Source organism: Drosophila yakuba, chromosome 3R (genome assembly GCF_016746365.2).
Source record: "Drosophila yakuba strain Tai18E2 chromosome 3R, Prin_Dyak_Tai18E2_2.1, whole genome shotgun sequence".
Taxonomy (NCBI): Eukaryota; Metazoa; Arthropoda; class Insecta; order Diptera; family Drosophilidae; genus Drosophila; species Drosophila yakuba.
Window position 1 is genome coordinate 5,943,551 of NC_052530.2, and position 24,278 is coordinate 5,967,828.

Consider the following 24,278-nt stretch of genomic DNA (forward strand, 5'->3'; position numbering starts at 1 on the left):
AATGTGGTTTGGTGCTGTACATATAAGTAAAATCTGTTCTCATTTGAAACTGATGTACCGAATTAAGGGTACAGTTGTAAGATATATTTTTTTAAATATATAATATATTTAGGTATCTTAGCATTTGCCCAGTTTATAATCATATGTTGTTCCCTTTAGAAACCCGAAAAAGGTCGCATGCGAGTACACCACATCAACAATCTGAACAAGGTGATTACCGTGATCCAGCAGCATGGTGTCAAGTTGGTGAACATCTCCAGCGATGACATTGTGGGTGGCAATCCCAAGTTGACCCTAGGCCTCATTTGGCTGATAGCTCTGGAGTTCAATGGCCAGCATCTAGTCAAGAGTCATTCGAGCAACGGGGTGGAGAAGTCCCTATTGGCCTGGGCACGTCAGTATACGGAAGCTCATGGTCTGCAGCTAAATGATTTTTCCAGTTCGTGGTCCGATGGAAGAGCCTTCCTCATGATACTGGATGCCCATGTGGAGGAGTTAAATTTGCAGGCGGCTTTGCAGCAACATGCCCTGAAAAGACTGCATTTGGCTTTTGATTTGGCATATAGTCACTTTAAGATCGAAAAACTGCTGGACGCCGAGGATGTGCACACCCACAAGCCAGATAACAAGTCAATACAGATGTATGTGATGTGCCTTTACCACGCGATGGAATCCATGAGAACAAGGCAGCAGGAGCAGGATGAGGGTCAGGATCAGGATCCGGGAAGAGTGCCCTGCACCAGTATCACAGACTTGGATGAGGTGCCTCTGGACAATGACCAAACCAGTTTGGGGCTCTTTACTTCAGACAGTGGTGGTAGTATGGAGCAGCGATCTTCCGCGGAGCTAAAGACCCACTCAATGCGCCCCTTGAGCACGGCTACCAATGCGAGTGTGGAGATCAGTGGCTATCAGTCTGCTCTCGAGGCAGTACTCACCCTCCTACTGGAAGATGAACAGCTGCTCTCACAGAACTTGCCGGATCCGCAGGATTTTCAGACTGCCAAGATGCAGTTTCACGAAAACGAAAGCTTTATGCTGAAGCTCACCGAACACCAGGAGTATGTGGGAGAAGCTCTAGAGGAGGGTAGCAACCTCATCAACGAGTCCCAGAAGGCAGGAGCTGGATTGAGTCATGAGGATCAAAACGAAGTGAGGCAACAAATGGTGTTGCTCAACGAACGTTGGGAAACCTTGAGATTGCGCGCTTTAGATGTTCAAGCCAAAATTCTAATGAGACTGGCCGAGTTTCAGAAGCAAAAACTCGAACAGCTTCGCCAGTTTCTGACCAGTGTTGAAGATCGTATATCCCATATGAGTGACTTAGGACCTACCCTAGAAGAAGCTGAAAGGCAGCTATTGGAAGCTCAGAAACTCAAGGCAGATCTAAGTGAACAGCAGGAATTGGTGGATAGTCTGAGCAGTATGGTGGTTATTGTGAACGATACCTCTGGCAACTTTAATGATCTTGAAGATCGCTTGAGTGCCTTGGGGGAGAGATGGTCGCATGTGGTCAAGTGGAGTGATCTGCGATCCGAGAAACTGCAGCAGTATAAATGTATTTCCAGATGGCTGGATGCCCGCGAGCAGGATCTCAAGCTCATGGAGAGTAGGGATGTCACAGATGTGGGCGGCATAACCCAGCGTATTAATGAGCTTAACTATTGTGCAAAGGATCTGCTGGAACTGCAGAGATATCTGATAGATCTGCGACAAATGGTGGCTGCCACATTGCAGGATGGTGATGACAAGGGCGAAAGGGTACTAATACAACTAGAGAGCTACGAAGATCGTTTAGATGCCTTAAAGCAGATTGTTGAAGTGCAAACGGTGCGAATTGAAACCAAGGGCTTCAACTTTGGACGAGATCGTGCTAGCTATGATGACAGTAGGGTTGTGCGTCCTGAAGGATGGGTGGATTACCAGATGATCATTCGCTTCGGTGAAGAAGATTGTCAGGAAGAGGACGAGAAGCATAATTTGGCCAGCAAAAAGCGCAAGCTCAGGAACGCTGACAATTTCAATGCCCTCGAGAATCGCATCATGGAGCACTTCGGCTATGTCCAGGAAGTGGAGCAAAAGCTACAGCAGTTACAGAGACAAAGTCTGCGGCAACAGTGTGAATTACTCAAGGAACTTCAGGCGGAAAATAGCCGACGCAACGGTACTTTGCCCGAACTTAAGAAACTCTACGAAGTCTGTGAGCTGGAGGATCCCTCGAGGAACCTTCTCCTGGAAGAAACACACATCAAGCAGCTGGAGCAAAGATACGCGACCTTGTCTAAAAAACTATCAAGCCAACAGAGCGAAAGCAATACGCTGTTGGCCAAAGAAAAGTATTACAATAGTCTGACAGGATTTAAATTAGTTTTAGCTGATTCCAGAGATTGGTATAAGCAACACGCTGGTTCAGCCAGTGGCAACGAGCTGGAACAGCGTTTGAGCCACATGGAATCCCTGGCATCGGAGATTTCAGAGGCCAAGACAGCCACCGAAGAGCTGGATGATAAGCTAATAGAATGGAAGCAGGACTTCGGGCTGTTCTACGATAGTTGGCATGATATGAAGCAGGCTTTGCAGGCCCTAATTCAACAGAGAGGTGGAGAAAGTCTTTCCAGGCAGTTGAAACAAATCCAAGATTTTGTAACCAAAGTGTCTAATCAAAAGGTCCGCGTTTCCAATCTGGAAGTCATGCAAAAGCAGCAGCATATGCTGAACCAATTGGTAGATGAACTAGAGTCTTTTCGGCTAACTTATGATAGTATACCGAAACACCTGGTTGGCGAAGAATTACAAGCCACTTGGAACCGACTTCCCGAACAGCTAAATGAGCGCGTGATTAAGCAAACCACAGCTATAGAAAACCTTAACCACTTCGCTGCGGAGTATAATGCCATTATAGCTGTGTTGCGAACTGCAGCCGATTTCAAGTTGAATGGAAGTGACGGTGGTAGCAATCAAGATCTTCGAAAACTGGAGATCGATGTGATAAGCGCTCGAAATTTCAGCGAAATTCTGATCAAGGAGGCGGAACCAGCCCAAAAGGAATCGCTACAATCGCAGATTAGGGCTCTTAATACTTTGTACGACCAAGTGGAACAGGTTCATCGGGAGAAGAAGCAACAGCAGACGGTTCTGCAATCCCAGATCGATCTCATCCAGCTGAGGCTCAAGAAAACTGATCAGTGGCTAACTGACCTGGAGAGTAATACACCCAAATCGGGAATTAGCGATATAGGAAATTCCAACGAGTTGTTCCAGAGCAAGAGTCGCTTTCAAACTCTTAAGGAAACGTGCGAAAAGGAAACCACCCAGTTCAGAGATCTCAATGAACGCGGTGGTGAGTTGCTCCTTCAAATGGATGAGCTTCAGGACCAGGATAGGGAGTCCCGATATGGATCGCTGGCCAAGCAATTCACACGCATCAATGCCAGATGGACGGAGGTCACCGAGCTGGTTTATGCAAAGACAGCTCTTCTCGAGCACATCTCAACGCAGCTGGGGGAGTTCAAGAAGTTCATGGTTAGCGAGACGGGTTACCTGGACAAGTTGGAAAACAAGATACGCAACACGCCAGAGAATGCAGCCGACGCAGAGGAGATCATGGAGGAACTTGATGTTAGTCTGTCGATACATACACATATATCATAATGCATGTTAAATATTATTACTGATCTTTTCCCTTAGGATCTGGAGAATGTTCTGCGCTCGCACTCTGAGGAATGGCTGGACAAGATTCAGGAAATTGGCAACGAACTAATTGACAACGAATTCATGGCCGACTCCATGCGACGCGACATTGATGACACCGTCCAACGATGGACGCAACTCCAGCAGCAGGCCAAGAAGCGAGCCGAGCTCCTGGAGCAAAAGGTCAGCGAGGCGGAGCAGTCCGAGAAGTGCATCGTGCAGTTCGAGAAGTGGCTGACTCGGGTGGACGACATACTCAGCGATCATCTGGAGAACGATGTGACCATTGAAGATCTGCCGGAGGATTTCCAGGTAAGTTCTCATTTGCCTAAGGATCCTTCAAGCATTCAAGGATTCAATTTGTAATTCATTAACAGCGCTTAGCACGCGAGTTTGTGGCCAATGAGAAAAACTTTAAGGAGATCAGCGAACTTATTGACGAGCACACGAGGAACGGCAAGGTCGGAGCTGCCAATCGCCTCCAGGAGCAGCTAAATCTGATGGAGGTGAGGTTCAAGTACTGCCAGGCCAAGCTGAGCAAGTGTACTGCACCCCAACCTGCCTACGAATCGCGTCTGAACAGGTCCTATGCGAATCTTCGAAATGTGGAGCGATCCACTCTGGTACTAGATGTCGCATCCGCCGGACCCAATACGGTTCAGGCTCAATACCAAAAGTGTCTGGTAAGTATAGTCCTTAATAAATAAACAAGAGAGAACGCTATAGTCGAGTTCCCCGACTATCTGATACCCGTTACTCAGCTACTGAAAGTGCGAAGAAGAGTCTTCAACACTAACAGTTTTTGGCGGTTTGTGGGCGTTAGAGTGGGCGTGGCAACATTAATCAACAAACTTGCGCAGCGTCTATGTCTCTGGAGTCTGTATGCTTAGTCTCAACTTTTTAACTATTGTAGTTTCTGAGATCTCGACGTACATACGGACAGACTGACGGACAGACGGACATGGCCATATCGACTCGGCTATTGATTTTGATCAAGAATATATATACTTTATATGGTCGGAAACGCTTCCTTCTGCCTGTTACATACTTTTCAACGAATCTAGTATACCCTTTTACTCCACGAGTAACGGGTATAATTAACATTTTCAAATCCCAATGCGAAAGAAGCGCAACATTTTCTAATAATAATATACTAAATTTCAACTTAAAGCCAAATGAAATATCACAAAATTGGCTAAAGAAATTGACCAAATATTTTGAAACTTATCACACAACTTTCTTCATTCTTTCACAACTCCCAGCAAATTTATCGCACTCTGTCGGAGATAAAGGCGGAAATCGAGAGCACAATTAAAACCGGTCGCAGGGTTTGCGAGGACCGGTACACAAAATCCCCAAAGCAACTTAGTCAGCGGATTGATGCGCTGAAGCACCTGTACAATGCCCTCGGAGACAATGTGACCCAGTCAAAGGCGTTCTTGGAAAGTCTGCTCACACTAGCGAGGCAATTAGAGGAGTGTTTCGATTCGGCGGACACCCTAATCCGGCGCTTTGAGTCGCCGCAAGAGGTCCACGACAGAAACTCCATACTCCTGGAGTTCGAGGATGTGCTGCGGAGGTGCGAGGACCACTACAATGAGTATAGAAAATCCTGTGACCAGAGCTGCATGGCGGAAACCCGCCAAAGGATCGATGGACTGAAGGCCACGTACCACAAGTTGACCAGTGCGGACATTATCAAGCGGCTCACCGAGATGAAGGCCACCCTGCAGAACCTGGACAATATTTCCCTGGAGACCCTAAAGTACGAATCAAGCTAAGGAGTTATAGCACTATAGAAAAGATTTAAAAATTATAACTAACATAAAGAATTTATCAGTCAGGTTTCCTTAACTTGGACACTGAATCTGGTAATTCTTATTTAGTTTTTTCGGTAGAGTTAGGTGATTCTCACCTGTTCAAGACCAAACTAGATTCATAATACAGCTGAGAGAGCTTAATACTACATTAAGTTAATTAAGCCTTCTCGTGTTCAGGATGCTGTAAACCCCTAATCTACTTCTTCACCTAGTAATTGTAATCTTTTGCAGGGCAATGGAGCACGACCTGAAGGAGATAAATGTGCCCTCGAATCCGGAAATTGAGAAATTGCAGCAGCAAGTAATTGCAATTGTCGTGGTGAGTCGGAGCAAGCAAACCAATCCTCTTAATTACGCAATAGCTTCCTTTCCGCTTTCCACAATGTCCTTTCCACCTGCACATAATACATGGTCCATCCTTTCCTCTTTCTGTGCTTTCTGTTATCGGGTTTCAGTTTTTCGCTTACACTCGTTTTTGTCTTTATTTGCTTACCTCACATTTCGCTTTTACATCGGAGTCGCCCCACACTTCCCATTCCATTGAGGCTGATTCTACTCGGACACCTTTGGGCCCGACTCCCGACTCGAAGCAAATGGAATTGAGTTTCAATTTTCCTCTGCTTTTACTCCTTCTGTTTCACATCATCGATTCGACATCATTTGATTTATCAAAATGTACAGTTTGATTTAAGGCGGAATGATGTAAACCTTAAATCGTACTCAGCAGTCAGGCGAATTGGGACTGGAAATAGATTGCTTAAAATCTGTATTTATTAAATATACATAACGGGTCGTGCCAAAGCTCATTTAAATATATAAATCTATTTGCTTTTAAAATACGTTTTTAGTATTGTGGGCTTTTGAATTTTAAATTTGCCAAAATAAAGCCAAAATATATAAATACATACATATTTAAGTTCTTATTGACTACAAACTAATACATTTTATAAAAAACAATCAGAAATCCAGAAACCTATATGTTTAAATGTCCCACTACCAACTGCTTCTGTTGATAATGCGCACCACCATACTTACTTACTCAATCCATTATTATTTTTATTTTGCCAGTTTCATAAAACATTAAATAATCTTTCCACCAAAAGCTAATCCAGAACCACCAACATTTATCCGTACTGGTAAATGCAAATGCCAAACCATCAAATCTACCACATCACCCCAGCTAGAGAATAAACCATTATTTTAAATATTGAATAAAACCAGAAATCACCGTATCACTAGAGCTCTACGGGGTCTAACTTTGGTGTCATTTTCACGCTTCCAAATCTAATGTGTAAAGTTTTATACTTGAATCCCCCCTAATTGTTGTTGTGGCGTTCGATTGGTTGTGGCTGCGTCAAATGTCCAAACCATCCCAAAAACAACATATAAAAAGTAATCCTTCCAATCCACCGCTCACCACCACCACCAAAAAATATATATAAAAGTCCACCAATTACCACCGCTCACCACCAACCAACGCTAATAAAAAAATGGCCACTGCTTTTTTAATGGAGACTATGTACCTAAATGTAAAAATACCTATATACCGGCTTCATGGGCTTCATGCATTTAGAAATGCATTTGTTTAGTTTTTGAGAGTCTACAGAGCTTTGTAATTTACACCAAACTATGCATTTGTTGTTCAGGATGTGCTGAAAACCCGTTTCAATGAAGCCACAACGCTTGCCGCTCGAAATACGAGCTCTCCGGAAAATGACGACACGGAAATAGTAGTAGTCAGCGATACAGTGCGTCAACGACGGGCCAGGACACCCCAATCAGGGGAGTCCCCATCATCCGCACCCACCAGTTCCTCTGAGTCGCCAACGAAGGGTGTGGAGAATAGTACGGTAGCGGTTGGCGACCTGCCAGGTGGAGTCCTGCCGGATCTTCTCCCGCCTCAAACATTCCGGCTGGCCGAGTCCAGTACTCTGTTCTCCCAGATTTCCCTTAATCCAGAGAAGGTATCCAAGACTCCACCACCTAAACCGGCGAAAACAAAGCGAAAGGCTCCAAGTTCTCCCGCCCAAGTTGTGGAGATCAGGGTGAAGAACATCCAAAACGATAAAATGTCAGTGCAGAATATTGATCTAGAACCACAGCAGGGTGAAATCGTGGACACCGTCAATATCCTGGAGAGTGTGGAACCCTTTGTACCCGAGTACGTGGAGACTGTACAGATTGTAGATCTCTCCGAGGACTCGGACTCATCGGTTAGAGTTGATAGTCAGGGCAAGGAGGTGCGACGGTCGAGGAGCAAGCACTCACTGAACGATGCTCCACTGCCCAAGGTTTCGGATAACGATGAAGACTCGGCGGAACAGGAGGAGGACCTCATACGTCCCTCGGCTGGAAATACAAGCACACCGTTCCTGAGGGTGGAAAAGCACCGCATCTCCTTCGATGAGAAACGCAAACGAGTAGCTAATGAGCGCGATATCCTGCGTGATTTCGAAGAGGAGGAACCCAAAACACCGGATACTCCCCGGTCAGCGCAAGTATCCAAACCAAAGCGCTGGCGCCAGCTTCAGCCAGAAATAGATGCCCTGGAACCCGAATCCCCCGGTCGCGATAGTTTCTATAGTCCCGACAAAGAATCCGGTTTCGATGCTGAGCCTCTCGTGTTTTCCGACGATGAGGATATACCGCGTTTCTCGCTGGAAATGACACCAACCATTGACTCCGATAGTGATACGGTAATTTGGTTGAATGCCCTGGCAAATTCCTCCGTGTGTTTTAAAGTAATAACCCTAACTCGAGAAATATTATTCTTAACTAACCACACAGAGTCGCATTGAGACGCCCTCCACCAAAAAGCCCAATCCTTTCCTGAGCAAGGTCCTAGAATCGATGCCTTCTCCGGTGGATGACTCGAATGTAACGCTCAAAAGTCCGCTCAGCGAACAGCTGCCCCAGAATCTGGATGATCGTGTCCGAGAGTTCGATAAGCAGGCCAAGCAGATGATCTACAAGTTGAAGCTTACGAAGGCCAAGATTGAACAGTGTCACGAAAGCGAAGCGTAAGGCTTAGAAAACATTGTTGCATTCTTCAGTTTAAGATTTAAAATTAAAGTCTTTTAAGTAAGCCACTAAAAAGTCATCAAAAGAGCATTTAAATTTTTCGCATGTTCACACTTGGTCTAAAATACCAAGTCATATAAAAATTACGCCAAGCTGGTCACTCTGAAAGTAAACTTTTTTCTTATTTTGTGCTAGGTAAGAACGTTGAAAACTTGTTCATAAGCTTGATTTAATATTATAAATGGAAATTAGCATAAGGATGAGAAAACAAAAAACTGTAAAGTCCGTGTGACCTATACTTTGTAGTAGAAATTAAAAACGTAGCTTTTACCTAAATATTACAAATATAAGCATAGGTTGTGTATTATCTTAAACATGTGACCTCATTAAATAAAATATTGCAGAGAGGATCTGAGGCTCCTAATAGCTCCCGATGCAGCCACCTTGATATCCCAGGGAGACTCCTTGGTACTGGAAACCCATGGAAGACAGGGCAGCATTTCCCGCCTGGTCATGCGCACCCAAATAATATTGAGGGAACAGTTTCGAGAAGTGCAGCAAGCTACGTATGACACCATCCACAGACTTCTGTAGTTTCCATTCACTTATTTCGTTCAATTACCATAGATCCAATACCTCGGGAAGTGGGACGCCAGCTCCTCCACTCGACAGTGTGAACATCGAGGAACTGGTCACCAAGGGACTGCGTCGCATCAACGTTCTTATAGAGAAGACTGTGGATCTAAAGTCTAGCAGCGATCTTGAGAAGCGCATGGAGGATATCAACGTGAGTGCGAATGAGTTATGGCAATATAAAAGCTAAATTACCTGTCCAAACTACAATTAAATCACATTCATTTAATCGCCGCAATTAGTCATGTACGTGAACCTTTTGAAGACAGCGTCACATTTTCCGGCGATATTCGCTCGTCTCTGGCCGCAAGTTAATTGCCCTCTTGAGAATTTCGATGCACACATCTAGAAATCTACAGGCAGTGGCCACCACAGCTAAATGGGTCCATTAGAAGACCCAAAAATAAACACGCCTGACACAGTTACACATCTGCATGCAGTTGGGCGGTGGATCTGATTCGTAGTATTTAGTGGGTCAGAAGAGATCATAGGAGTAAGAGAAATTTTAAGAGTTCTTTCCTGAGCTGCAGCTCATTTTGTTGCGGATGCTGTCTGTTCTGAAGGGTTGGACGATATGATAGTTGTCATGTTCTATTAAATTATGAACTTGTTCCTTTAAAGTTTAAACATAATGATGTATTTAAACATGAAATGTTTTAATGACAAGTGATATTTGTTATTGGGCTCAAATCCATTTTGGTTCAGACTTTAATTCTTTGTTTTGTATTCTTTGTATCCAATAAGTGTAACTTAAAAAACTTGTATAAGAAAAAGTTTCTGTAGGTATAAATACAACTTTTTGAGAAAGTCCCATTTCACATATGTACGTGCCCATTCATTTAAACTAGGAAGAAGTAAAACTGTTTGCCACCAGCTCCGCAGCATACTCGTATAATAAATGTATCATTTTCAACAAGTTCCATCCCTAGGCAACAGAGTCATTAATCACTGCAATCATTTGTTGTTTATTTTTATATGTTTTATTTATTCAGTTTTTTGTTTGATTTTATGGCACCAGCAAGCATGGCGACAAACGCCAGCGATTCAAAAAAGCGAAAAATGAAATCAAAAATAGAAAACATTATTTTGTATTTTCAGAGAGGGGAAGAGACATACCGAGAGAAGAGTTTTGGGGCTGAAAAGTAGATTTAAAATGGAAAAACTTATTTCGAAGAGGCGCAAACATGTAAATTCGTCTCTTTGCCGGCGAGATGAGGACTTTTGTTTTTATTTTTCCTCATTTTTGTTTGCGCCTCTTCAGTAGCGAACCGTCTCGTTTGCAAAGCGGTTGCAGAGCTTTAAAATCTTTTCAAATTTTCCGATGTGTTTGCGGGCGTTTCTTTGTTGGCCCAGTGATTGATTGTAAATTTTGCGGAAATTTCATTTTGGCGCGAAGCGAAATTTTGACAGCAAAAATCGGATCGTCTAGAACAGTTTGCATCGCGCTGCATTCACGACCCACAAATGCAATTTTGCTGGTTGACAAACGCCGTTCAAGAGGTGGTAGGGTTTTCTGCCGCCAGTCACGGCCACCTGCGTTCCGCCCATCCTCGACCAGCTTCATTTGTTCCTTTCCCTAAAAGAGAGAAAAAGAGTCCCTGCATGATTGCAGCTGAAATTGAATTCCAATCGCCGTCGGCTGCTCCTCTCCCAAGCGGTGGCCATTTCGCTCGCCAGTGTATGTGTTTGTTCAGCTTCCGTTTCCGCTTCGAACTGCCATTTATTTTTCGGCTGCACCAGCTCAAGAGTATCGAATGCATTAATACCTGCTTTAGTGCGCTTTTGCTCGACGCTTAAAGCCGATTTCATTTTCAGTCGATATGCAGTAATGCAAAGTTTCCCAATTGAATTAAATTTTTAAAATTGCGTCACCTCGCTTTCATTTCAATTACCTATATTCCGTTAGTCACTCCATTTTACGTAGAATTTTCTTGAATATAAATACAATTCAAAATAACTAATAAATATGATTTGCTGACAAGCTAAACTACGCATGTGTAGAAGATAGTTCTTGAACGATGCACACTTGCATGTAACCTCAAGAGAATTTTAAGAGCTTCATGGACAATGACAAAATGTCATTTAATAAAGTAAAGCAGATTCCGAAAAAATATGCAGGGCCAATCAATTTGCAGTTTAATACGTTTTAATATTAAAACTCACTTCCTTTTGCACTTTTTAATACATCTTCCCACTTTGATTGCAGGAGCGGCACGACGATTTGCAAGTGATTGTCAGCGCCATTGGCAAGAACGCCCAGATGCCGAAGGTCACGCCCCTCATGATGAACGAAATTGAAAAGGTTTGCCCACACACTTCGCTTCCCATTGAAAACCCTTACGTAGTGAATGCATTGCCATTTTGCAGACGAAAAACAATTTGATAGCTCACGCGGATTCCATTGAGCTCTCGTTGACGGAACTAAGAAATGGCCCCCGAATTTCCAATGGCATGGAGCGTCCAGATGCATCCAGTGCGGCCACCATGAGCTGTCGTTCGGGTAAGCTTGCCCACTCAATTGTTTGAAATAGTTCCGTTTATTTTGGGAGCTTAGAGAGATCGCATCCAAACCTGTCCAATGGTTCGTAATGTTCTTGTTGATTGTCGGCAAGTTGAATTGGCTTCAATTGTTTGGTTTACACTCGAGTTGACTGCTTAAATGTAGACAAGCTGTCGAAGTGGACTTGGTCTAGTGGATAAACTTAAGGAAGAGCACTTTTCGGGAGTGTTCATCCTGTTAGAAGGCATTTATTTGAGGGCTGACGCACAGGACATTTACCAAATTATCTATAATCAATTTAAAGTATGTTATACAGTAATGGGTTTAAATATGTAATTTCAAATAAGTTGTGAATCTATCACATTCTTGTTCAAATGATATCCTCCCGTACTCGTATTATAAAATATTTGAATTTAATTATTATATGCAGCGTTCTATTTTTAATTTAAAATACACACAAATTCCTATATTGCATTTTAGATTTTTTTTATAAACCAATCCCGATTGATATGATTTGAGGTTTTATTACTGCACACAATCGTTCACATTACTGAAATTTAATAACCTCTTGGCCAACAAAACAACGAAAACTCTTGAAACAGCACGTACTAGTTTTTGTTCATTGTAATTTTATTTAGTGTATGTGCACTATCATGTGAACTATGTGTTGATTTACATTTAGCGTTTTAAAGTTTGATGTCCATCTTACAAAGAAAAATTCCGTAAACTGCACTTTGGTGCAAGTTACACTCGTCTATGTACATTTAATAACTACAAATACAAAGGACATCCATGTTTCCCGCTTTTTCCTACACCATTTCCGTTTTTTGTTTATGTTTTTATAGGGAAAAGGGCAGCTAGATACCAAATGTGCCATGTCAATGGCACTTTTGACATTTTATGTGAATGTTTTCGGTGTTGACTTACCCAATGGGAGGTGGGTGGCCTTCCCATGTTTCCCATTTTGTAGACCCCCTTTCTGGATTCCATAACAGATGCAGACATATGTTGTTGAATACATATTTCGCATGCCTGCTACTTGGGTTTTTGTGGCTATGTTAAGGAAGGAAACTTTCACTTTTCTCAAATCGTTTTACATGTATAAATTTCGATTGTATTATGGAGTTTCTATTAATTAATTGAATACCCTTGTTTTATTCCAATATCTTAAATATGTTTTAAGAATTCGACGCCAATTTACATAATACAAAATCCAAAGTGTTGAACAATTCTGACACCACAACGAAGTCTTGTACCTCTAACTAGCAGGAGTGCTGCAGATAAAGAAGACTCTCATCCTTTGGCAATCGTGCTAGCTAAGCTACAAGAAATCCCTCTCGTGACCAGAAGTTACGGGCTTTCCATAAGGGGAACCCACCTGGCTTAGCTGTGCCGATGCACGTGTAAGATTTCTGGTCATGGTAACCTGATCGTTGGATATCTTCACCAGGCCTTGGGATCTCATAAACTTCTCAATCTCCAAACTGGCTTTCTCTGCGAAATGCACACTATTGTCGAAAACCTCTTCATCCGCTGATGGAACCGCCATCATCACATCGCTCATTTTCCGACCGTTTTTCGCAATGGTGTACTCACCCTCCTGGGAAATCCTTCGTCGCTCTGCGAAACTCAGCTGCGGGTCCTGCAATTCCCCTATAATCGAGCCCAACGTGGCGTCGTAGTCGGCCTGGGTAACACTCCCACCGACCACTTCTCCATCTGGCGATGCTCCGGACGAAATCTCCGATTCTCGGCTTTCGACGGGCGTTGCCAGAAGAACCCTTCTTTTCGCTTTTGGCCCCTTCGGCTTAACGCAGTTTACCATTGACTGTTCGCTCAAATCGTTTGTTTTCTTTATTAGATCGCCTAAATCGGTCAGCCGCCTGTCAAGTACCTTGGCATTCAAGGCCACGCCCTTTTTGGGATGCGGAGTTCCAACGGAAACTATATCCCGGATATTCTTAGTCAGCGATTGCCGACGAATTACGGTGACGGACAGCTAAAGTAAAAGTAGAGTTCAGAAGACAGATTTTAAGGACAGTAAACAATTGGCAATGGAAAGTCATATGAACTGAATTCGCAAATTATTTTAAACAATACTGCTAAAATGTGCTAAAAAAAATCTTAATTTTGATTGGAATCATGCAAACATTACCTTCGATTTATTCGTGGGTTTCGTCCAATGAGAGCTTGCATCGCTGATACTTGGGCTTCCATCTTCCAGCTTTTCCGGTTTTTTCTTGTGCAACCCGGAATGGTTTTTATTCTCAGAATCACTACGCATTTTGAGGCGAGCCTTTAGTAAGTTGGCATCCACTCCTTGCTCCGCACGAGGATATGGAGTAGATGACTTATTAGAGGACTTCATTAACCCATAGTCCCTGGAAGAGATGGGTAAGGGATCCGTGGTTTTGAATTTTAGCTTGGGTATCCTCAGAAAAATAGGAAATTCCTTGTCGATGATACTCGAGGGTTCGACAATTGTGTTGTTCAGCCTCCTAGTTCCACTTTTATCATCTTTGTACGGTTCTTTCTTCCAATTTCGCATGGCTTTGTGTTTTTTTTGGTAAACGTTTTTTTATAGTAATTTGTTTTATTTTTCAACTGATTTTCTTTTTATTTTTTGAGTATATGGTTTTTTAAAAACAAATCATGACAAAAATCAGTATGATAATTGGATGAGTTTCTTCTTACTTGTTTTGATATAAATGGAGCTGCAAAAAATGCCCAACACTATAGTTTGAAAGCCTTGTTTGCTAAGCTCGACAAATGCTGGTTGCTGCCAAACTAATATTGGTGTTCCGCAATAACTATAGATGGCGCTCAAAGTTATATGTGTATGAATGAATGTAGACAACTTTGTTTATAGGGTAAAAGATTTCATCGTAAATATTTATCCAAATATATTTTATTTACGCCTAATACTAATTATTATTTTTTAATGATAAATTAAACAGCTTTACCTTTTAAAACTAAAATTGATTTTTTTGTGCAATCGTAGGGTAAGATTTAAAGAAATGCAATTCTACATTTATTTACCTTACTTTTAAGCTTTGCTGGGTTAATTTACGGAACTTCTCGCTTTGCTAAAGCTTTTTTAGAATTAGTCCTGAGCTTTTTGACGCTTTATTTGATTTGACCGTTTTAATCAGCTGTTGGGCACAAAGAAGGAAACATTTGAAAATAAATCGTTCAGCGGCAAGGAAGTAAAAAACCCTTTAATGTGGAAGTGATACTTTTAATGCAATACGATAAAAAAATAAAACATTTTAAAACCGCAGTGTAAATTAACGCTCTTCAACTCAAAAAAATAAAATATTAAAACAACATGGCCTAATGTAACCGCACACAATTTAAATGGAAAAAACGCATTTCAAATATATACAACTTAAAAAATTAGTGGCAAAAATCAAGTCTACTAATATCTGTGGATTTTTAACAACTAAATAATATTACTTTATAAATTTTCAAGGTGCTATATAAGATAAGATTAACCATTTCCCAAAATATAAACAACAAATTAAAGCCCATCAAGGTCATCCATCACTTAAAATGAAAACTTTAAAACGACTTTTCTGTTTGCTTAGATGTTAGTGTGTCTGTCTTAAAGTCCTTTCTGGTCTTTCCTTGACTGAGGAAAAAAGAGGACGCTCCTCAGTTGAGTGACAACTGAAAGGGAGAATGGGAAAGGAGCCCAGAATTTCACGCTTTCTTTGGCTTTTAATGAATTATGACATTTTCTGGTAGAGCCCGTTTACTTTTAACGAAAGAAGTCGGGCGCGTAGGAGGAAAAAAAATGGAGGGAATGTTATCAGCTCTTTCCCTTTTCGGTGCATTTTTTTGTTTTTTATTCTTTATATTTTATTTTCTACCACTTTGCACCTGTCCCGTGAATGGCACGGCACAAAGCTAAAGGGGTTTGTGTATGTGGAGCCTACCTGAAACATTCATCAGAATGAGTGAAAAGAAATTTTACACTTAACGTGTTTCACTGCTACTTCACCGTGTTTTCCGCCCATGTGTGTGGTTGTCAGCTATGTTATTATTGCTTTCTGGTTCCCATTTTTTTATTCCATTCCAAGGGAAAATATGCACAGCAAAAAAATATACATCATTAAATGAGCTTCCGTTTCTTTGGCAGAGAATTAAATGTGTTTGATTATCAAGAGATTTCCCATCATTACATACTTTGCCATACAGCTTGATAAGTAAAACCTTTTCCTAAATTTCAAATATATCTATAAATCGTATTGTGTGGGCTGTCTTTTGCAATCTTTTTCACAGTGCATATATTTGCCTAACAGCTTCTTGTGAGTTTGGAACTCTCATTCATTCAGTCGCTCACTCACTGCAAATGCTTTCAGACGCCACAATTTGACGCGGCCTGCGTTCCGTGTCCCATGTCCCATGTCCTGAATCCCGCTGGTGGCCAGGGCAGTGTTAGTTGTCCTCCTTGGACTTGGCATTTGTCGCGTAAATCCCCTGTCCTTGCAGACCGGCCTAATCCTGCGAGGGACACTGCAAACTACAAACCAAAATAGCAGACAAGCAGAAAAAAATCCAACGTGTCCTTCCTTTTTCACCTTAGTTTGTTTTGGTTTTGTTTTCCCGGATTATTGGCAAACTCAGGCCTAGAGAAACTTTCATAACTGTCAGAAGGACGCCCATTTCCGCCCACCTGCCCACTTTTTCAGTCGCCTTTCGGTTCCTTTGCTCTGCGCCTACTTAAGCTTTTCTTTACATTTCCTTTCTACTCTTTCTCTCAAGTATTTCAAGTGTTTCTCCTTTACTTCTTCGAGTTCTGAAATATTTGCACCATGGTTTGCTTTGATGGCTTTCAATTGAAAATTGTCATTTAATGGAAAAAGTTGAGGAAAAGCTAAAAAAAGGTAAGGGAAACCCACTAAGGTCCAGGGTTAAAATAATATTATTTTGCGATGCACTTTGCAAGCTTACTTCATTGTAATTTCCGTTCATTGACATCAGTTAGATTTTGAAGTTGGCGAATATAGGTTTCATAATGTTCCCCAGAAAATACTATATTTTAGAACTATAAAATAACCAAATGGTAAGCCATATGTCTTGGTTTTTAAATTCGAAAGCACTCTTTAATATTGCAACTATTTAAAAGCCCCGGAGATTTAATTTATAAAATGCAAATTATTTATAAAACTTTGCTTGTGCGTTTTCGTTTTATACCATTGTACTACCATCAACCAAGATACTCGAAACTTTTGCTTCATTGAAATAGTTTTTCATTTACTTGCCCCTTGCTGAAATGTGCAACAAAGTCGAGAGACGAGTGGCAAGCAACACCAGAAGTAAAGAAAAATGGATGGATGAAAAAGAAAATACATAATTCAATATGAAGCTACAGTGACCCCAATAAGTATGCCACCAATGCCAGCAGTGGTCAGTCGGGTCACAGTCAAAACCACAACTGGTGCTGTTTAATGAGCAGCCCCATCAGCAGCAGCGACACACAGGATTGTGTGGGTCTGTTTGAAAGGACAGGCTAATTAGCAAAAAGTCCTTTCCCGCGCTCGTTCCCCTTTTTTTCAATCCCATTTCAATTTGTCCCATTTTTTCTTTGCAGAGTACAATAACGAGCCGAGTGGTACTGGAGCGTTGGCCGGCAGCTTCGATAAGTCGGTGCTGCAAATTTCCGACTGGCTGACTTGGGAACAAAACATGATCAAGATACAGAGCGTGCTCGTCGACGATGGCGATGCAGTGCGACTGGCCATCGAGAAGCAAGAGGTGCGTCACATGAAATACCGTACAACACACCCGCTCTGGCGCACACCCATATTCTCACCCATTTTCTCACATCATATCTCCTGTTCGCAGAAAGTCCTGCGTGAATTGAAAATGAAAAAGCCGCAGCTTAACGAACTGGTTCACACAGCGGAAGTGCTCAAAGGCGACGTAAAACGGCAGCAACTGCAGGAGAAAGGTGAGTCCTTTAAGAACTATGGGGGTCCTGAATATATTGAGATTAGTATGGCGCTCTCACGATTACGGTCGTGACTTTACTGGTGAACATCAATCTGGTGCCCTGTTCTTTTGTACCTACTATGTACGAGTATAAACATATTTGCTTTATTTTAGATTTTAAATGTGTATAAATAGACTTAAGATTTATTAGCAAACTATTTAAATCACAATGACTACTTGCCACACAACTCTGCTTTAAAGTAATTATTTCATCAAAGCATAGATGGGACCCAATTTTCATCTTGCCCATTCGTGAGTGTATTTTCGAATCTTCATTAATTTTTGAATGAAATTTTGCAAATTGGCTCACATATGGAAATTTCATTAGGCCTTGTTAGCCATTCTGTCTCCGCTGCCAAGGGGATTGCATACGGCTGATAGCTGTGCAACACGGATCCATTTCCTTTTTCGAAAACCCCCCGCTACGAAATCCAGAAATTACTTCGGTGCAAACAAATTTCCGCCGGTCGAGACAAAATGCATGCAAGTATGTGGGTAGGGGCCGAGTGGAAATGGAAAAGCGGGAAGGGAAAAGCGAGACATATGAGTTTTGTACCGAACAGCAACAGACGCCAACGGATGGCCACTTAAAATTGCTAACTCAGTCAGGGGAATGTTTTCGAAGGGGATCCGGGCGAGAAAAAAGGAGGCAGTGTGGTTAAAGGACTGTCAACATTTGCATAAAGGGGCCGTGAACCTCGGTAGCCAGTTTGTTTCAGTTTGTTTCAATTCGAAAAAGTTCTCTTTAATCTGACTGACTCAAAACAATACATTGCAATGTCACGAATAAATACTCACACAGAGACCAGAGAAGTATAAAGGTGGTTGACAAAAGAGAGTTCCGCTTGCTTGTTAAACAAATGATTGCATACTTTTAGGTCGGGGTGAGTCCTGCAGTTTGACAGCCACTGAATTAAGAGCACACGCTTTTGGAGAGCGCAGTTTCGAGAGAAAACTCTCAGTCTCATTCACTCTTCTGCTTTTCGTTGCCTTTTTCTCTGCGGAATTTTAATGTGGCAGTTGAGCAAGCGGCATGCAACATTTATGCCAGTTGACATTTAATTGACAAGCGAGGCAGCCGGCGGGGAAAATGGGAAAATATCCAGCCAGCAGGATGCTAACTGAAATATTTTCATGCTCTCTGGGCTACATTTCCAGGGGGTGTTGGGAGCTGGTGGAGCCTGATGAGCTAGGAGTTGCCTGCACTGCTTGTTACACATTATTATGATGTTTGGTTTGTCATAAACATTTGTAACTTGTCGGCCACGTTCTCTCATCTCGGCCATTTGTACGTGCATTTCTGCCTTGTTTTTTTCCTGTTATAAGTGTATGCTTGCCTCTGCGAGTGTGTATATGTGTGTGTCTGTTTGGGCCTTTTGTAATGGAGATGCCAACAGTTGCTTGCACCGAGTGTATTTTGCTTTTTGAGCTTTGCAAAGCTGTGTGTGTGCAGTTTCACATATTTTATTACTATTAAATAGGAAAAAACTCATTATAATTTTGCTCTTATTTAGGATGCATAGCTACAGTTTTCTAAAAGATTATTTAAAATATTACCCAATATTACAAGAAGCCTATTTAGTATCATTCTGATTTTTGTACTTATGTGTTTTTAAATTGGGGTTATTTACAATTACATCTATTATAATTAATTTGAATACTTAATTTTTTGTATTTGAGTTTACTTATCTACAGAATAGATGGAGTAATATAGTAATATAGAGTATTTTCCAGTTGTTGGATGTTTCAAAGTTGCCTCCACCTAAGTTTGGCTAAGAGCCAAGCTAAAAATATGACCATTGGGGCAGCATTGTATTTCAATTTGCTTTTCAAACAACGTTTAGGATTTCCACGAAAAACTGTTCGCAGCCAGGCCTAGTTTATTATCTGTAAAAGTGGTTGGAAATGAAGCAAAGAGCTCCAATTAATTACGTATTTCGTAAAGTGGGGCTTAATTAAACTATTATTCATTATCTCGGCGGTTTGTCTCTTTCCTTTTTCTCCGTCTAGCTGCACCTTATTTTCGCTTCTCCTTCCCTTCTTTTTAGGGCCAGAAGTCGCACAAACTTTTCGCCAACCCAAATGACCCCAAAGTCCTTATCATAAATAAAATTCCCCGCCCCCCCGGATGGGGGCGGACGAATAGGTGTACGTGTGTGTGTGTGCGTTGAGGTTGGCTCGTAAATCTGTCTTTGACATGCAATTTCAGTGCAGCGGCTGTTGCTGCAACTTGGCCAACAACTGCCGCAACAGTTCAACACCAACAACCCAGCTGCGAGCATACTATCTGAAAGGACAACGCACTCAGCTGGCCAAGCACAGGCTCAGTGACGACCCACCCACATTATGACCCGCTTCCCCCTTTCTCGCGCCCAAATTGCCTTTAATTGCAGCCTTTCGCCTCGCAAACGCCTTCAACTTCACAGACCACCCACCCCAGACCCCTTCCTTGTTTTGGCGCTCCACACGCCCGCTTCACGCCATTACACGCTTTAATAGGCATGCCTCTCTTGTACCGCCCATCCCTCAAATAAGGCAGTTCACCCCCTCCTTCGCATTCGCAAAAACCCTTCCTTATCCAAAGTTGGTTCTCCCCCAGTCGAGCGCTTTCTTTTCAATGGTTTGGCATAGCTTCCTGGCATGTGTCTGCGCTTTCAAGAAGTTCGTTGCTTTTGCTACTCTGCTTTAAAGTGCAAGCTCCCTCAGCTCGTACAGTCGAAAAAAGTTGTTTGAAAAATAAAGATGAATTTACTAATTGACTTTTGGAAGTGGTAATGATTACACCATTTCGATAATAAAATATTACTGGCATTAACATGAAAATACAAAATACAAGGCTTTACTTGCATATAATATGTAATAATATATAATATTAAATTAAAATATTTTGTAAATGTATAGTATGTTGAAAAGCCATTCTCAATCAGTAACTTTCTAAACTGCCGGGAATTAGGAACCTTTACTGTATATTAAAAAGTCATACCATATAAATTTAAAAGAGAATAATATCACATCTTTGTTGCTATATTTTAAAGATGTGGGCTTTAAGAGCTAATAATAAGTAGCTCAAATAGTTGAGTGTGGCCACTAATATTCATCATTAATATTTATTTCTCTTTGAGTACTTATTAATTAGGTTGAGGGTATTCAAAGTCGCCATCCGCTGAGTTCGCCTTTCCGCGTCTTGTTTCTTTTCTTAATTACTCGAAAAAGTGAAGTGAAACAGAGCCTCTCCTATGGCTGCTTAACCTCAGACCTTTATGACACAAAGGCACCCGGTACGCCCTATTTTCCACGCTCGTTCGAGGGATTTAAGTAAGCATTAAGTGAAATTATTGTCATGGTTGTTAGACTTTTAGCTCCGGCTTTTGAGCGTTTTTAGCCTTTCAACCCTGTAAGTTATTTTCGCTAAAATAGTTTTGCGAACGAACAAATTTTTTTGGGCAACGAAAGTATGCGTAAAATTTATCTAAACATTGCAGGTTATAGGTGCTTCGGGGAAACTTTTAAAAAGTGTGTTCGGGTGCGGGTGCGTGTGTGCCATTGTTTATTTGTGCGTGTTTGTCTGTGTTTGTGTCACCCTGAATGCCTTTGGGTGTCCTGGCACATCTTGCCCAGACTGCTCTTGGGGCGCAGCCAAGTTGTGTGCTCCTCTTTCAGCTGCAGAAAAATTAAATTCCAGTTCCCTACTGCAAACTGGGAAGGATAAAGGATGCGAGCGGAGAAAAAGGTGTGGACCCCATGCACTCACTCATTACGCAAATTGTCCTGGGCCAACAAAACCGACTACGTGTCCTGGACACGGACCTGGACTTCTCCTTCTCAGTCTGTTTCTGTTTTTTCCTCTGGGCATCTCATATGACCGAAATGTCACTAACAATTTTCTTTGTCTAATGAATTTTAATTAAATTCATTAAAAGCTTACACTGCGTCCCAAAGGGTAAAACAATGAAGTTGAGGCCCCTTCAGTCTCCTCAATGTGGCACTAAATGTGCATTTAAACAAAAATTTAAATGAAAATTTATTTTTAATTTACAATTGTTTCCTTTTAAGAACATAAATGGAAATCTAATTTGCATTCAACTCAAATATTTTTCTGCAATCTCGGTAACGACCTTTGAACTAATTCTGCAGCTAGTTTCTTGGCCCACAATCCCATTAATGGCTTTCTTATCACCCGACATCCACCGCCACCGCCACCCTTCATTTTCCTTTCAGTTTTTCTTCAACTAATTAAGGCCAATGCACACCAAGCATTTTTCCCGACTGCGCAACCCATAAAAGAAAATCTACATCTAAGACCACAATAACATAAACATCAAATTCCATCAATGGCACAACGAACCGCTCAATCCCCTTGCCTTCCGTCCCTCTCCGCCCGAGTATCTCGCTCTCTTTCGTGCGGAGGGTGCTGCCGCAAGCCTGTGCAAAAATAATCCTTATCAGTTGTCAAGGTTCAGAGACGTACGCACAACATGTGGCAGGAAGGTTGAATGTCTTCCGGCTAAATCGCATATCCATGCGCATGCTCCCCACGGAACCCTAGCAAAACAAATGCCACTGGATCCGGAGAGCAGCCGGATCGGAGCATAAAACTGACGGAATGCCGGTGAACCCAATATACACAGAGAGCATCGCGGAACTCGGGAGAAAGTTTGGTTGGGAAAGTTGCAAGGGTGGTGGGTGTGAGCACTGTGGGAAAAAACAACAATTGGCTAAGAATCCGAACACTATATCAAAAAAATAGATTTAATGCATTACTCAGATATCTAATTCTAAACCATAGGGAACGCTATGGTCGAGTTCCCCGACTACCAGATACCCTCGTACTCCTGTACGAGTAACGGGTGTAAAGATGTTCTGTAAATGATTTATATTTTTCATAGCAGTGGAAAACAGGAATACCTTGCTGAAGTGTCAGCAGCCTAGTACATTTTTTCCAGTGCATTGCTAGTAAACTCGCTTTGGGGTTGCTCTGTCACCCACCTACCCCCTCATCACCCCACACCCCTCGCCCCACCAGAGCGCTCCCCTTTTGGCCGCTCACCTTTTGTTTACCCATTTGGGGGTTGCTGGTCGGGTGATTGCCGCTCTTTTGGAGAGCTCGACAAAAAGCGGCTCCGTGTTGAAATTACGCCGTGACTTTCGCTCTCTCTCTCTTTCTTTCTCTCCCTCTGTTTCTCTTTTTTGTCCGCTTTGTGCGCTTTGGGGGTCCGTTGTTCTGCGAGCAGGCCGTCAGGACATTCGTTGGCTCTGACTACGTACAAACGGTTGTGAAACTCCTCCATAGCCATATCCATATCCATATCCGTACCCATTCCATGTAGTCCCGTTGAGCCATTCACGTTTTCTGTGCATGGTGCGCGTCGCGTAAGAGCTTCCTATAAAAATAACAAGAAGAATTTAAGTGTAAATGCAACATATTCTGGCACAACTAGCGAACCAATTGAGTGTGTGTGTGTGTGTGTGTGTGCAAGAGTTTTAGTGGGGCTAACAAGCCCAAAGCCAAGCAAAGTCAAACCACAAAACGGCATTTAAAGTTTTGTGTCTGCGGCGGCTTATAGCCTTGCCCTGCTCCCCTCTCGCTCGCTCGCTCACTCTAACCTTCTCGCTCTCTCTCCGCCGTATTTGTAAATCAATAAACGTGAGGGTGGCAAAAAGCCGCAAAATGTTGTTCAACAAAAAAGGGAAAAGCGTCCTGTGAAAAAAAATAACGAAAACGATGTGAAAATCGCAGGCAAAATAAACAATACTTGTTATTTATTCAAATAAATGAGTCAAGAATGAATAAATGGAAAAATCCGCGAAAATACAATAATTCATTAATTTCACTCAAAATTCTTCTAAACCAAAAATTCAAAAATTACGAGTCCATAACACATAAACCAATAATATTATTATTGTTGGATTCAGTCCAGTGCCTACACCTACTAAGTACAAAAATTCATATAATTATTTATCCCGAATTAAAGAATTTAATCCACATTGCTATTAAACGCTTATATAAATTACAAAAAGCTATTTACAAGCCCATCATAAACCCATAGAAATTAATTATAGAAAAATATGAAATTCCATTACAAATGAATAATCAAATAGGATAAACAAGAGCGGAAAAAATACCCTACACTCACGAAATCATCCGCAATTTGCATATAAATATTCAATAAACCAACTTTATGCGAAACAAAAAGCAGACGAACAACAAATGGATAAATAAAGTGGGCGTGTTTCCGATGGCGGTGGTTTTTGCTTTTGCTGTTGTTGCCCACATCATAGCGAGAAATGAATGTGTTTCAATAAATTACACGGAACGAGCCTGAAGAGCAGCAAAAAAATGTGAAGCATAACTTAAGGCGTGCGAGCGCGTTTCTGAGTGTGTGTGCGCACGAGTGTGCTTGAGCGTACGTGTGTGTGTGCGTCTAGGAATTCATTGGAGTCCACTCCATGCGAAGCACAAAAACAGCAACGCTTGCGAAAAGAAGCGAATAGAAAGCATAGAAAAATGAAACAACGAGGCTTGTAGCTCCTCCAATGCCAAAAATCAACAAGGACTAAAACAATAAAACGAAAACTACTGCAACAAGCAGCGCAACAACTGCACTGACAGAAATTAC

At 41.9% G+C, this 24,278-nt stretch overlaps 2 protein-coding genes across 20 annotated transcripts in view; one reads left to right on the plus strand and one right to left on the minus strand.

The window, feature by feature from the left end:
- Positions 1 to 24,278, plus strand: part of LOC6535695 (dystrophin) — a 141,240-nt gene that overhangs the window by 18,965 nt on the left and 97,997 nt on the right. For 15 of the 19 annotated variants that reach the window (XR_005561425.2, XM_039375212.2, XM_039375210.1 and 12 more), the window contains 13 exons: positions 160 to 3,618; positions 3,688 to 4,002; positions 4,068 to 4,373; positions 4,953 to 5,455; positions 5,742 to 5,829; positions 7,157 to 8,206; positions 8,298 to 8,530; positions 8,936 to 9,097; positions 9,159 to 9,318; positions 11,371 to 11,466; positions 11,532 to 11,664; positions 17,261 to 17,424; positions 17,515 to 17,620. Coding sequence is in view for 18 of the 19 variants with exons in the window: in XM_039375212.2 (XP_039231146.1) it covers positions 160 to 3,618; positions 3,688 to 4,002; positions 4,068 to 4,373; positions 4,953 to 5,455; positions 5,742 to 5,829; positions 7,157 to 8,206; positions 8,298 to 8,530; positions 8,936 to 9,097; positions 9,159 to 9,318; positions 11,371 to 11,466; positions 11,532 to 11,664; positions 17,261 to 17,424; positions 17,515 to 17,620 (6,775 nt within the window). In the remaining variant the exon portion in view is untranslated. The remainder of the gene's footprint in view (positions 1 to 159; positions 3,619 to 3,687; positions 4,003 to 4,067; positions 4,374 to 4,952; positions 5,456 to 5,741; positions 5,830 to 7,156; positions 8,207 to 8,297; positions 8,531 to 8,935; positions 9,098 to 9,158; positions 9,319 to 11,370; positions 11,467 to 11,531; positions 11,665 to 17,260; positions 17,425 to 17,514; positions 17,621 to 24,278) is intronic. The other 4 variants (XM_039375206.2, XM_039375207.2, XM_039375208.2 and 1 more) reach the window with 1 other exon arrangement.
- Positions 12,800 to 14,339, minus strand: LOC6535696. The gene is made up of 2 exons (XM_002096288.4): positions 13,820 to 14,339; positions 12,800 to 13,663 (listed from the first exon to the last, which is right to left on the minus strand). The coding sequence occupies exons 1-2, from the start codon at positions 14,210 to 14,212 to the stop codon at positions 12,986 to 12,988; spliced, it is 1,071 nt and encodes a 356-aa protein (XP_002096324.1). The 5' UTR covers positions 14,213 to 14,339; the 3' UTR covers positions 12,800 to 12,985.

Bases quoted from the DNA above. Each gene is read 5' to 3' on its own strand.
- LOC6535696 (XM_002096288.4), bottom strand. From the start codon at position 14,212: ATGCGAAATTGGAAGAAAGAACCGTACAAAGATGATAAAAGTGGAACT. The intron at 13,664-13,819 runs GTAATGTTTGCA...CTTTTACTTTAG, and splicing joins AACCCACGAATAAATCGAAG to CTGTCCGTCACCGTAATTCG.